The sequence below is a fragment of the Monodon monoceros genome, unplaced genomic scaffold (assembly GCF_005190385.1).
Source record: "Monodon monoceros isolate NGI ecotype Baffin Bay Population unplaced genomic scaffold, NGI_Narwhal_1 Super_Scaffold_21, whole genome shotgun sequence".
Lineage (NCBI taxonomy): Eukaryota > Metazoa > Chordata > Mammalia > Artiodactyla > Monodontidae > Monodon > Monodon monoceros.
The window spans coordinates 18,916,436-18,930,190 of NW_021703778.1; the positions used below are offsets into that span (position 1 = coordinate 18,916,436).

Sequence of the window (13,755 nt, forward strand, 5' to 3'; positions counted from 1 at the left end):
CTCAGCCCCTACCTCTAGTCCCACTCAGAAGAGCCTAATATAGAAGCAGCAGACACTGATGATATCAAGCCTACAAGGTCAGGTCTGGGGCGACATACCAGTAGGGCAATGTCAATGTGGCAGGAAACCCACTCTATTTAGGTAGATTGATAGAGTTGCCTGTGTCATAGATAAACAAGCTGACAAAAACTGACCTGGGAACTATGTAGAAATTCTACAGACAAGGATAAAATAAAAAGGAGAGTGGAGAGAGGGAAAGGCACTTAGGATGCAAACAAAAGATCTGTTTTGGAAGAATATATATGCCAGAAAACAGAACATTTTAGATAACCACTATTCCTCACTCAATAAAGAAGAATATAAACACTTACAAATAGGAGATCGAAGCAGAGATGATAAGGCCTAAAAAAAGGAAATTGCATAGGTAGGGGGAAAATTGGAGGCATAAGTCATGGTTATATAAGTTATAAATACATTAGAAACAGTAAAGAAGAGAATTGACATGGCAGAAATGCAAGTCATTCATTTATTCAAGAAAGGCAGCTTATACAGTTTGGGCGGAGGGCCCCTCTTTACAAGAAAAAATACAAATTTGTGAATATTTAGTTAAGAAAAAGGTCACAACGTATTACTAGAACCTTGGATTCAGGTTTCTTTCTTTAGGTAATTTAACAAAATTGTTTATATGAAACGCTTTCTGTTTAAAATCTGACTTTACCCACCTACAGCTCTCTACGGCTCCCAGAAATCACAGGGGCCCATACAGGGGAATGGGCTGATATCCTGTCTTTGTGAAGGCGGTTTGAACACTGAGTATTACAAAGGATGTAGTAAAGTGAGCAGAGACAGCAGTAGTTCTCTGGCACCATCAGAACCCAATGATAGACCATCACAGAATATGTCAAGCTCTTAAGGATGCAGGAAAAAACTAAGCCTGAAATTCAACTTCCCACTTTTTTTTTCTGTGTAAATTCCAGACCAATAGCGGAGTTCAGGAATGACCACTTCAAATTCTACTTCCTTTCGATACAAGAGTAGAGGTCTTCTTGAAAATGGCATCGAGCATTTCAGTGTACTCTTTGGGGTTTAACTTGGCAGATGGCTCCAATTCCATTTCTTTTACAGCCCCAAACACTGCTTGATGCAAGTTCACTTTTGGGAATCCTGCTTCTGTAGGGTTCCAGGATGCCAAAGGGCAATGAGGTAGACAATTTTCTGTTTATTATTTAAAACAAAATTTATGTATTATATTAGCAAGCATGTAAAACTTGTGATGTTCCATTTCTGCAAGGGTAAGGTAACATAGTAGTACCTTTTACACACTGCAATATAAAACTGTTTTGGACTTCCCTGGTGTGTACAGGGAGCACAGGGTCGATCCCTGTTTGGGGAACTAGGATCCTGCATGCCACACAGCGAGGCCAAACAAACAAACAAAAAACTGTTTCAGCCTTTGTGAAAAATAACTTGGCAACACTCATTAAGAACCACAACAAAATTGTTATCCTTTCCCAGGAATTCTTCTTTGAATTTGTCTGACCTAAAGAAATCAACAGAAATTTGGACAAGAATTTATATACAAAGACATCCATTGCAATGTTATTTGTAATCGCAAAAATTTGGAGTCACCCTAACTATCTAAAAGTGCAAAATGACTGAGTAAATTATTTCATGGTCTTACTAGTGAATTCATATAGCTGTTTCAGTGTTTTTGGAATTGGAGTAAAACTTAATGATGCACGTAAATGTTCATTTTATATATATATATATATATTTTTTTTTTTTTTCCTTTGGCGGTATGCAGACCTCTCACCGCTGTGGCCTCTCCCGTTGCGCCACAGGCTCAGCAGCCATGGCTTACGGGCCCAGCCGCTCCGCGGCATGTGGGATCTTCCCGGACCGGGGCACGAACCCGTGTCCCCTGCATCGGCAGGTGGACTCTCAACCACTGCGCCACCAGGGAAGCCCCATAATAGTTTTTAAAAGTAGGACACAAAATCACATATAAGGGGTAATGCCAATTCTGTAAATATACGCATAGAGAAAAGAACGTATGGATAGACAACAAAATGTTAATAGTGGTGAGATTTCAATATAAGTATAATGGAATTTATAAGAAAAACCATTTAAAAACCTTTTGGGAGGCTTACAGCGATCAAATAGGAAAACATGACTACTTAGTGTAGCTTTTAATACTCCAAAGAAACATCCTCATATTTTTTCAATCTTGTTACTGTATTAGTGAAGAATTTTTAAGAATGTACCCCAAATATGCATATTATTTGTGTATTATATACATTGAGTCATGTACTAGTATATTAGGTACATTATAAAACCTTAGCAAAAAAAAAAATTAAGACTATAAATAGAAGTTTATACCTGTGTCAACTTCTTTGATTTTAATAGTTTATTTTGTGTACTCCCTGATTGCTTCCACTCTACTTTGGAGATTTAGATCTCAAAGAAATAGAGGAAAAATGAAAAAAAAACACAAAAGACACCCCACCATTTCTACTTTTCTAAGAGTGATTAAAACTAACTTATTTTGCTCTCTTAAAATAGGGCACAGGATGCAACATTTGAGTGAAGGAAGCAAAGGTCGGCAAGTGGGAAGTGGAGGTGATGGGGAACGCTGGGGTTCAGACAGAGGGTCGAGGGGCAGCCTCAATGAGCAGATCGCTCTCGTGCTCATGCGCCTGCAGGAAGATATGCAGAACGTCCTTCAGAGACTCCACAAACTGGAGACACTGACGGCATCGCAGGTAGCCTTCCTCGTTTGTCTTGTCTTCATCTGCCGTTGATCCCATCAAACAGTGTGTAATTGGAATCTGTGTTAATCTGATTTAAATGAACCATACAAATGATACCCAAAGCTTATTTTAGCAGTTAAGTAAGATTATATGTTTAGGGAACCAGGCTCAGATTATGTTTTATCAAGGTATATGGTGTGTTCCAATGAGAAGAATATTCAAATACACTGATTTGAGTGGTTTTGCTAAGAAAGAGACAAATTCTGGATCCACAAAATGCTAAACAGTAACAGTTTACAAAATGCTTTTTCTTGTTAAACGTGTGATTTTTTGGTATGTGCATTTAATATCTGTCTTTCTTGCTAGACTATAAACACCGTGATTGTAGGGACTATATATATACCATTTTATTTACTGCTGCTAAAGGACAGAGCCTTGTTCCAAGGAGGGGGCACAATAAATATCTGCTGTTAGATTAAAAAAAACCTGATTTACACACATCAGTGGAGTTTAACGGTTTTTAAAAGGATCTACTTTTGATAATATTATTTCAGAAAAGACTGACCCAAAAGCCAAATACCACTTAAAATAATTGGAATTTTTCAGCATATAAAATTAGCAGTACCATGTTGGAGACAGGAAGAAGAACCCGAGAAGAATAAGTGTTGAACAGTGCAGTTTGTGGCACTGATAGAGACCACAGCTAATGTCCTAGGGTTCACCATTGAAGGGCCATCCTTTTGTAGTAAGCATTGTCTTCTATCTTGAGCTCTTTTTAAAATGCTGTGGAGGTAATACACTAACTTACCCATTCTTTACTGTAAATTAGTTTTAGGCTCAAAACTTTCAAGCCAGAGAGAAATGTAGAGTTATGATTTGACCTCCACTATGGTTTGCTATAGCTTATCAGGAATCTCCAAAACAGATATTTGGATATTGTTCACATAATCTTTACACTTTTACAGTTTTAATAATCAAGGCTATAGTTCTCAAATGTGTTTGTAAGTTGGTAGTTTATATGGAAATCAAGGAATTAATAAGAAATGTTGAGTAAGTAATTTAATAAGAATGTAAAAGAAGTAATGGTTCTGATTAATTTGAGGTTTTATTTTGATAACTTTATATTATTTGAACTATAAAATGTCAGAGATAATTATTTGGCTAGGAATTTTAGGGACTTTTAATTTGGTCACTGTGAGTTTCAGGATAATCGAAGCATAGTTAGCAGAAAAATCGAGAGTAATCCAATATTTCACCCTTTTTTTTTAAAAAAAAAGATAGGAAATAGAAAAAATTACTGTATTTTTTTTTTCTTTTTGTCAAAGCTAAATCAGTTTCATTTGTGTTGATAGGCAAAATCATCAGCATTACAGACCGGTAATCAGCCCCCTTCGCCGGTAAGAAATTCTTATCTTAAATCTAAGTGCCAGGGTTTCAAATAAGTTACAGTAAATTTAGATTATATGACATCCTTAAAGTATTCCAAATGAAATCTACCCTTTAGAACTTTGAAGTTTAAAATATATTTGTTTTGTACTAAGTCTGAAATACTTCTGAAAGTCTACTTACTGAATTATGCTCTAAAATTATCTCCCTCCCTTTAGCAGGAGTGAGATCTATTATTAGTTATATAGTTTCAAAATTATGGTGTGTTTTTTAAATTTATATGTGCAATATGTAATAGATTGGTGACCAGCTTATTTTATTTTCTCAGAGACCATCTTGGTGGCCCTTCGAGATGTCTCCTGGTGCATTAATCTTTGCTATCATATGGCCTTTTATTGCCCAGTGGTTAGTGCATTTATATTACCAAAGAAGGAGAAGGTAATACGATAGTTTTATAATTCAAAGTGGTATGTAAACTCTTAGAATCTATAGCAGACAGAGCTTTCAGCGGCAGTTAGGGAGATAGGTCCATTTTATAGATAGCCATACTGAGCATTCTGTACTGATCCTGAGACTGAAACTACCTTCGAAATGATATCTAGTGGGTTTTTAGATACTTGTTAGATTAAAATTTTTTCACTTGAGAGCATCTGATGTATTTTTACACCTTTGATTTATGCAACAGCAAGAAAATGATTACAGGCTTAAGTTTTATGTCTTACGAAGAAACAGTGTTCTCAAAGTATGATTTTTTTGGGGGGCCCTTTGCTAATATTAAAGGACAACAGATAAGAAAACTAATAATGCCTGCATGCTCTCTATACCTTAGAAATATAGACATTGGCATTTCAGAAAATGTTCATCCTGGTGGTTGACTAGAAATAGGGCTTATTCTAATTTGAGGGCCAGAACTCGTTTGGATGCCAGGAAATAACTCAGATAAGTCTGAGAATAATAGGTTCGAATCCTTGCAAGTGCTCTGAGATTGTCTAGATGAGGAATAACCTGAGGCCAAAACTCTTGGGTTCAAGAAAATCGTTAAAAGCATTTTTTTGGACACTATGTAAACTGAATTACTTTCCCTGGATGGGCAGATGGACAAATATTTGTCATTCATGGCCTCACTGATTATGTTTCTGGTGTTTCATCACCATTTGCCATTAAGTCACAACAGATGGGGAAAAGAGATAGGGTATTTGGTGGTAAGATTTTAAGTGCTCTCTTACATATGTGCAGTAGAAACACATTTTAAAAAAAATCTACAAGTTTAAATAGTTATAGGTCTGTTGTTCCTCTACCAAAGAACCCACGTTTCTTATTACTGCACGTGATAACAAAAGCAAAAACCAAACATTTACCCTTCTCCTACGTCAAAGGGCTAAGCAGCACACTAAGTGCTCCAGTGAGAATGCTTTATAGTAGAGAAAAGGAAATGCATGTGGCCTTAGGTGACTTGGTTTAGTCTTCCTTGTTCTCTGCTTATGTTAAGACTGTTTGATGTATGTTCATAAATGAACTCAATACGTTTTCTGGTACATTAATGTTCTTGGAATATTCTTGCTCACTTAAAAAACTTTTGTGGGATTTCAGAAGCCTAAGTTGCCTTCTCAGTATCATTTACCCCCTTTCTAAGCCATCTGTGTATGTGTTATTTCAGCTGTTAAGATACAGACCTTGGGACTATATCTATAGATATAGACTGTAGACCATGGTCCAGTGGTTAAGAATCCACGCATCCAATGTAGGGGGTGTGGGTTCAATCCCTGGCTGGGGAGCTAAGATCCCGCATGCTGCATGATATGGCCCAAAAAAGGGAAAAAAAGATATAGATCTTAATTTAAATCCTTTCTTTTCTTTTTTCACACATTTTGTGTTTCTCCTGTGATGGTTGGGTGCTATACAGTGTTTTAAATCCTAATATCCGTGATAATAGGAGGAAAAAAGAACCAAACCTTTTTTCAATATGTGGTTATACTGGATTTAAGCGGCTGGCAACAGTGGTGCTAACGGGAGGTGTTTACATGTTTTGCAATGCATTTCAAAGTTCTTTTTCATGTTTTCCTTTGTAGAAAGTTGGGGATTGGAGAATAGAGAAATTCAACACACAACAAAAAAACTTAAAGTTTACTTCGATTAATAATTTATTTCATGCTTAAGGTTGAAGCAGCTTGTCAGTTTACTAAAGACTGAAAAAACAAACTGTACTTTGCTTCAGCAGTCACGGAAAATGGCAGTTTTTCTAAAATTATTATTTTTTTTTAATGTTCCTTACTTGTAAAAGTATATGCCGTTTCTCCTAAGTATTCCTTTCAGTTGTTGACAGATGTCTCTGAATGGAGAAACTTTTCTCTGTTCCTAATTTTCTACTTTGTTATTATTGAATCTTTATCCAGTTTTCCAATGTATGTTAGGTATTTGATCCTTCAAAGTTGTAAATTATTAGTGCTCTGCAACTGCATTTTGATGAGACATAGTGTTTTTATGTATTGTTTACTTATATATGTAAGGAGTCAACTGGGGTTGGCGATGGAAATAAGTTTTGGCTTGAGGGGATTTAGGCATCTTTTAATCTGGCAGTGTTTAACAGGTTTTAATCTGACAGTTATAGGAAAGAAGACTAGAGAACATTGTGCATGGTTTAGAGAAGACAGGTCTGTGTTAGAGATGAAGAGAAAGATTTAGAAATCCTCTTAGGATGGGAAAAGTGTGGCCAGGAGAGGGTGTGCCCTACTTATAACAGGGCCCACCCTGTACCTCATCCTCTAGCACAGTGTCTGGCATGTATTAGGCTTTCAATAAATATGTGCTGAATACCTGGCTGAAGGCCCACTCTTGGCAGGATGGCAGCCGAAGTACCATGTGACATGGAGAAGCTTTGATGTTGTTTAACATCTGGATGCAAACACACACTGAGATAATCCTATACACGTGCAAAATAAGTGGTTATCTATTTGTGGTAAGCTTTAAAAAAAAATTTTTTTTTACATGAAAAGTAATACTTAAGGTCCACTGCTTGATTCTTTTTTCCCCAGTATAGAAGAATATAAATTTTTTTATAGTTGATTTACAATGTTCATTTCTGCTATACAGCAGAGTGATTCGGTTATACATATATATATATATATACATTCTTTTTTTTATATTCTTTTCCATTATGGTTTATCACAGGATATTGAATATAGTTCTCTGTGCTATACAGTAGGACCTTGTTGTTTATCCATTCTATATATAATAGCTTACATCAGAAAAATATAAATTTAAAAGTAAAAGAGATCTCATATCACTCTGCAGGGGATCTGAAAAACATTCTTTCTGTATGTGCTATGAAGAGTATCATCCGCAGACCTGTTCAAAATTAGACCCTGAACAGCCTCCTGTGGTACTACCTCCCCGCAGTTACCTAACCTGGTCATTCTGCTATTAAAATTATCCATGAGTTAAATACTGAAAGCAGGCCAGTTTTTTTTTTTTTTTGGCCGCAGGGCGGCAGCTTGCAGAATCTTAGTTCCCCAACCAGGGATCGGACCCAGGCCTACGGTGGTGAAAGCACCGAGTCCTAACCACTGGACCTCCAGGGAATTCCCTGAAAGCAGACCTTTTAAGTCCACAAGACTATTCTTAATCTATTACACAAAGACCTCACTTCTCAGATACTGCATTTTTTACAAACTGAAGGTTTGTGGCAACCCTGTCACAAGGCTGTCAGTACCGCTTTCCCAACAGCATTCACTCACTTCCTGTCTCTGTGTCATATTTTGGTAATTCTTGAAATATCTCAGACTTTTTCATTATTATTATATCTGTTATGGTGATCTGTGATTAGTGATCTTTGATGTTGCTACTATGACTTGCCAAAGGCTCAGATGATGGTTAGCATTTTTTAGCAATAAAACATTTTTTTAATGATTTTTTAAAGGGATTTTTATTTATTTATTTTTTGGCTGCGTTGGGTCTTCGTTGCTGCACGTGGGCTTTCTTTAGTTGCGGCAAGTGGGGGGCTACTCTTTGTTGCAGTGCGTGGGCTTCTCACTGCAGTGGCTTCTCTTGTTGCAGAGCACAGGCTCTAGGTGCACGGGCTTCAGTAGTGGTGGCACGTGGGCTCAGTAGTTGTGGCTTGTGGGTTCTAGAGCGCAGGCTCAATAGTTGTGGCACACAGGCTTAGTTGCTCCTAGGCATGTGGGATCTTCCCGGACCAGGGCTCGAACCCATGTCCTGTGCATTGGCAGGCGGATTCTTAACCACTGCACTACCAGAAAAGCCCAATAAAGCATTTTTAAATTAAGGTATGTACAGTTTTTTAAGACATAATGCTATTGCCACTTAATAGACCACAGTAGAGTGTAAACTGTTATATGCACTGGCAAACCAGAAAATTTGTGTGACTCACTTGATTGCGATATTAGCTTTATTGCGATGGTCTGGAGCCGAACCTGCATGATCTTCAAGGTCTGCCTGTAATTTGAAGGAAAGGATGTTTCTAACCACTTTCCTTTATCAGTCTGTCCAGGTTCATAAATGTGCTGGTAGGTGGTTTCCTTAGAGACAATGAGCTTTCAGTTTTTATTTAATAAAAACTGGATAGCGTGGGACAGGTCTCAGGAGAAACATTCTTCAGATGGAGCCTGGGGAAGGTGATACTGGACCAAAAATTCAGGCCCAGGCTTCTGAGGCAGGGAAAGAATCTCAGCAGTCCAGGCAGAGCAGAGAGTTCAGTGGGCTGGGGAAAGGCAAAATGTTATTCCTGTTTTCTTATCTGTTGTTTTCTGTAACTTTTCTTCTCTTATCACACTATACCCTACATTTTACAAGTTAATTTTTTATAAAAGGAGAGAAAGAGCTCACTAAGTGCCTGGAAAACATCCCAAAATTCCAAAGATAGTGATAATGACTTATGTCTCTTCTATTTCCCTATTACAGTTGAAGGTTGGGGGGTTCATAGACCAAGTTGTGTGTTTTTTGGTAAATCTACAGATTTGGTAAATCTTGTATAGCAATCTGCATCACGTGGGTTCTTAGTAAGTGTTGCTAACTGTTCAGGCACCTCCCAACTAGCATTTCTGCTGAAGTCTCACTCAGGCAGTCTTTACAACCACCCACGATTCTCTTCCTCCAGGGGCCGTTTTTCTTCATGCCAGAGTAATCTCCTCCTATTGTGAAAATGCAACTGATTATTTAAAATGTCCCTCCTGCCAAGGTGTACATAAGATTTCTGCAGAGGATAAGGAGTGGTCTGATTATTTAAAAGATCATTCCTGCCAAGGGGGTTGCATAAGGTCGTTTCTACAGAGGAGAGGAATAAACTTGTAATGAGAGAGTTTCAGGCATTTTGGCATCTGGAATGCTGAGGAGGATATAGAGATTTTACAGCTGTGGGTCCTTTCCCAGAACTCAGATCACATGTGATTGTTGTGGTCACAAGCCCATTCTTCTCTGGTAGCTCACTCTGCTATCAGTAAAACCATCAGATTATACACATCTGAGTTGCTGGTTTATATGTCCCTCCCATCCCCATCCTATCACCTAAACTGAGAGCTTTTTTGAGGGCTAAAAGCCTGCCTCAGAGATGTCTGAATCTCCAGTACCTGGCACAGTGCCTGGAAAATAACAGATACATAATATGTGTTGATTAAATGAACAGTCCAGGTTGTGTATCTGTCAACCTTCTGTTGTTTTATGAAGTTTTTTGTTTCAAAACTTTCCATTTTGATAAAATTATGAAATAATTTGCAAAAATCTGAACTGTGGAATAGCCAACTAGAAAAAGATGAGAATCTAGAAGCTGTGAGAGGAATGTGCATTTAAATCGTTTGTTAGAAACTACTTGGTAATGTCATCACTTGCAGTTGGATCTTTCCTATCGAGCTCTAAGTGACATGAAGTAACTTCATAAGGATCATTTGTAATTTTATGGTCTTATTTTGAATTTGAATATTATGTTACCATCAGCGAATTCTTTGGTATCGATATGTTTCATATTCAGGTTGTATTTATACTCATAGGACGTTGTTTTTTCCTTTCTTTTCAAAGAAAATTGAACTGAAGAAAATATTTTCCTGAAGAAGACTACTGGGCCTGGATGACCTCGGGATGAAATAGATTGTGGAGCTCACACGAAACTCCTAGTTTGTGATGATTACATTTCTTTTTGTTGTCCAGTAGTTTGGTTTGTGTACATATATACATATATATATTTTGCACTACACAAATGATAACATTTTAAGGACTAATATTGCTGATACTTGAATAATCAATCTCAACTAGGTTATAAGTAATAGACTTAGATTTACCCTACCCTTGAACTTGAAGGACATTAAATTATTAATTATTGTTTGGTAACATGTTTACCTGATTATCTCCCATAGAGAAATATAAGCTGCTTTTCCAAGGTACAGTTGTGATAATAAGAACAGATTAATAACTGGGTATTTTTAATTTTCTAAATTAAATATGAGAAAGTATGCAAACCAGGAGTGAATTTCAAATGAGATGAAATCGACTTTCTTAGTCACTGAACCACCATGCGATTCAGTAGAAAATGACAGGAAGAATCTTCTCCACATCCACTTTGTGGGCTGCCCATAATCTTTCTTGGGCATGCACATCTCTAACTTTAGTATTCAGGCATCATTATGACAAAGTAGAGCCCTATGTACTAGGCTTTGTTTTTACAAATGATTCACAGAATAGACATAACCTGCTAATGGAAATGGTGAAGAATGGGCTTAACGTGTTCTGAACCTGCAGATCATTAATAAGATTTGTATTCAATCATATCCATGGATTCCTTTGTAATAATTTTCCTTTAACTGAGGACATCTTGTTTCTGCTTCATAGGGTGCTTTGAAATATAAAATGAAAACTTATTTATACTGTTTTTACAAAGGTCAAAGAGGAAACATATGAAAATCACTTTTCTGCAACTGGTAAACCACACAGACCGGACTCTTAACCTCTTAGTGCCTCAGTTTTTCCTTCGGGGTATAATATTGGAGATACACCTATTTCACAAGGGGTATTGGAGAGATCTGCAAGCTAGCAGGCCATATGCTTCCATTTGAATAAGACATACCCAACTAATGTAAATTTGTGTCTCTCCTCCACCTCCCACATTTAGATTAAGAAGAAGACTGTAATTTAGATTCTTGAAGGCTTTGTTTGGAATTATCCTTCCTGCATGCCTTTTAAAACTCCCTGCTCATGTAGATGTACCTTATGCTTTAAAGATTTCTCTGATACAAAGGTTTAGTATCAGATAATTTTTTAAATTCTTGGTATGTGTGATGTTGGGTTTAGCATCATGTGTTCAGAGTGTTCTCAATAAGAGAGAAAGTAATCCATCCCTAGTCTAGAGGGTGGTTCTTTGTTTACCTGAAGAAAAAAGTATAAGAATACAATTTGCTTTTCTGAAGACTCTTTTTTTCCTTATTTTTTTTCTTACATGTAACTTGATGTTTTTTATTTTTTAATCCCATCTTGATTAAAATGTATCTGTCTAAAGAGATATACTAATATTTGCTTTTTAAAAGCTGTCCTCTATTTATTTAGGGAAAAAAAATGAAGCCAGTAACTGAATTATATGTAAAAATAAAATTTAGACCTGTGGGTCTGGAGTTATTTTTAAAAATTAGCTATCAATCTGGTATCAGAAAATGGTGGCTTTTCTCCTAGTATTTAAATAAATAAGATGCAAAGTAAGAATGTAAGCAGTTGTGATTCATTACAAGCAGTTGGAGGTAACTAACTCCTAGGGATAACCATTTGTATCCTATTCCAAAGTCTTATTTTATAGTTTGAAAAGCACTTTGCACACAGTTCTTGTATATACAAGTAAAGACGTAATTATAGGATGTAGTGTTACTGCTTTGTTTAACAAGAACCTCATTTAAAATTGACAGCTATGGTATTTTTTTAATGATCTACTTCTTTTCTGTTTCTTTATTGTAAAATTAAGTTAAAAATAAAAGGTTAATGAAAAATGTTATGGTTTTTATTCCTTGTTACTGTTAGAAGTGCAGTGATTATATAAGGATTAAATGAGAATAAATAGTAGGGGTTCATAGGAAGTAATTGTGCCCCGTTCAAAATAAAGCCATGCTATTACATGTAATTTTATAAAAATCAGAAACAGGCTGAAGTTGAATTCATTTAGTCATCTGGCTGAAAATGTTACTTATCGTGTCAAAATCTTAGTTTCAATTCTTATAGGTAGCTTCCCGTAGCCACTCAGTGTGGCCTTAGTCAGCCATGTTAAATACATACAGTTGGTCTTAGGTAGAAAATGGTGAGAAGGTTTTATGTTTTTAATACAAATGTATAACTTGTAACTTCTCCAGATAGTGATAAAAGTGATGTTAGCTATTTGTAACATTAAGATACCAGTGTTCTGGGGCCTGTAATAGGAAGCTAACTGCAGTGGCTTGAGTTTTTTTTCCTCATATACAAGGAGTCCAGAGGTAGGAAGTCCAGGGCTGGTAAGGTGCTTCCACAATGTCCTTAGGGACACAGGTTCTTTCTGTCTTTCTGTTCTGTCATCTTTAGGGTGTGGGCCTTGTCTTGTTCGTTAAATGGCTGCTGTACATCTCGGTCCAATGTCTACATTACAGGTAGGCAAAGATCCTTATCCGATCGGGAAACAGTAACTTTCCTGGAAATCTCACACAGGATACTCCTTCTCCATCTACTTGGCTAGAACTGGGTCTCATAATTATATCTTTGTCTATAAGAAAGAATATTATTTAAAGAATAAAATTGTTTATATAGATATAATTTTACAAATTTAATTTTGCCCATACACAGGAAAGGCCATGTCTTTTGGCCTTTAATACACTTAACTGAGTTCTCTTCTTTATCTATTTTTCTTTTCTGCTTCTCAACCCTTGTTTTCCCACTGACCTTCTCTCTCTCCATTAATCCTCCTTCCCAGTGGAACCACTTTTTCAAGCTGAAAAACGGTTAAGTGTTCTTTTCCTTTTTCAAAAGAAACAACTAAAAGAACTTTTAAATACGTACATAATACAGGCGAGGTGTAGCCATTGTTATTTTCTCTGCCCAGCACCTGTCCCTCCTCCTCCTGATAACAGCATCACTCTCCTTGCCCTTCCCCGTAGCACAGAGCTCCTCTTCCTCCACTGTAATCCTGCCCCACCCCCTGAGCCACAGTAATGGGCATGTGACTCAGACCTGGCCAGTGTCTATCTCATTCTCCTCCTGACCACAGTGACAGTCCTAGGAAGGGGTGTATGACCATCAGTGAAGCAGTCAGAGTTATTCTCTGGATTTATTTCAGGAAACTAGAGAGAGCATTTTGCCTTTTCACAGAATATTACATAGTTGGGATCATACAGTATGTAGCCCTTTCAGAATGGCTTCTTTCACTTTGCAATATACATTTATGGTTCCTCCATGTAATTTCATATCTTCATAGCTCATTTATTTTTATGTTTTTATAGCTGTGTGTCAATAAAGTTTTATTTACAAAACAAGTAGGGGGCCATATTTGTCCCATGGGCTGTAGTTTGCTGACTTCTGATTTAGGTAATTCATTTCTTTTTAGCACTGATTAATATATCATTGTCTGGATGTACTAGAGTTTATTTATCCATTCACCTATTGAAGGATA

General features: G+C 36.8%; 1 protein-coding gene across 7 annotated transcripts in view; it reads left to right on the forward strand.

Annotated features, from left to right (window-relative positions):
- Positions 1–12,108, forward strand: part of ACBD5 (acyl-CoA binding domain containing 5) — a 34,653-nt gene extending 22,545 nt beyond the window's left edge. For 5 of the 7 annotated variants that reach the window (XM_029238274.1, XM_029238275.1, XM_029238271.1 and 2 more), the window contains 4 exons: positions 2,563–2,762; positions 4,103–4,147; positions 4,465–4,574; positions 10,164–12,095. In XM_029238274.1, the coding sequence (XP_029094107.1) occupies positions 2,563–2,762; positions 4,103–4,147; positions 4,465–4,574; positions 10,164–10,176 (368 nt within the window). In that variant the 3' untranslated portion in view covers positions 10,177–12,095. Of the gene's footprint in view, positions 1–2,562; positions 2,763–4,102; positions 4,148–4,464; positions 4,579–10,163 lie in introns of those variants that run through there. The other 2 variants (XM_029238272.1, XM_029238273.1) reach the window with 2 other exon arrangements.
- The last annotated feature ends 1,647 nt before the right edge of the window (positions 12,109–13,755 follow it).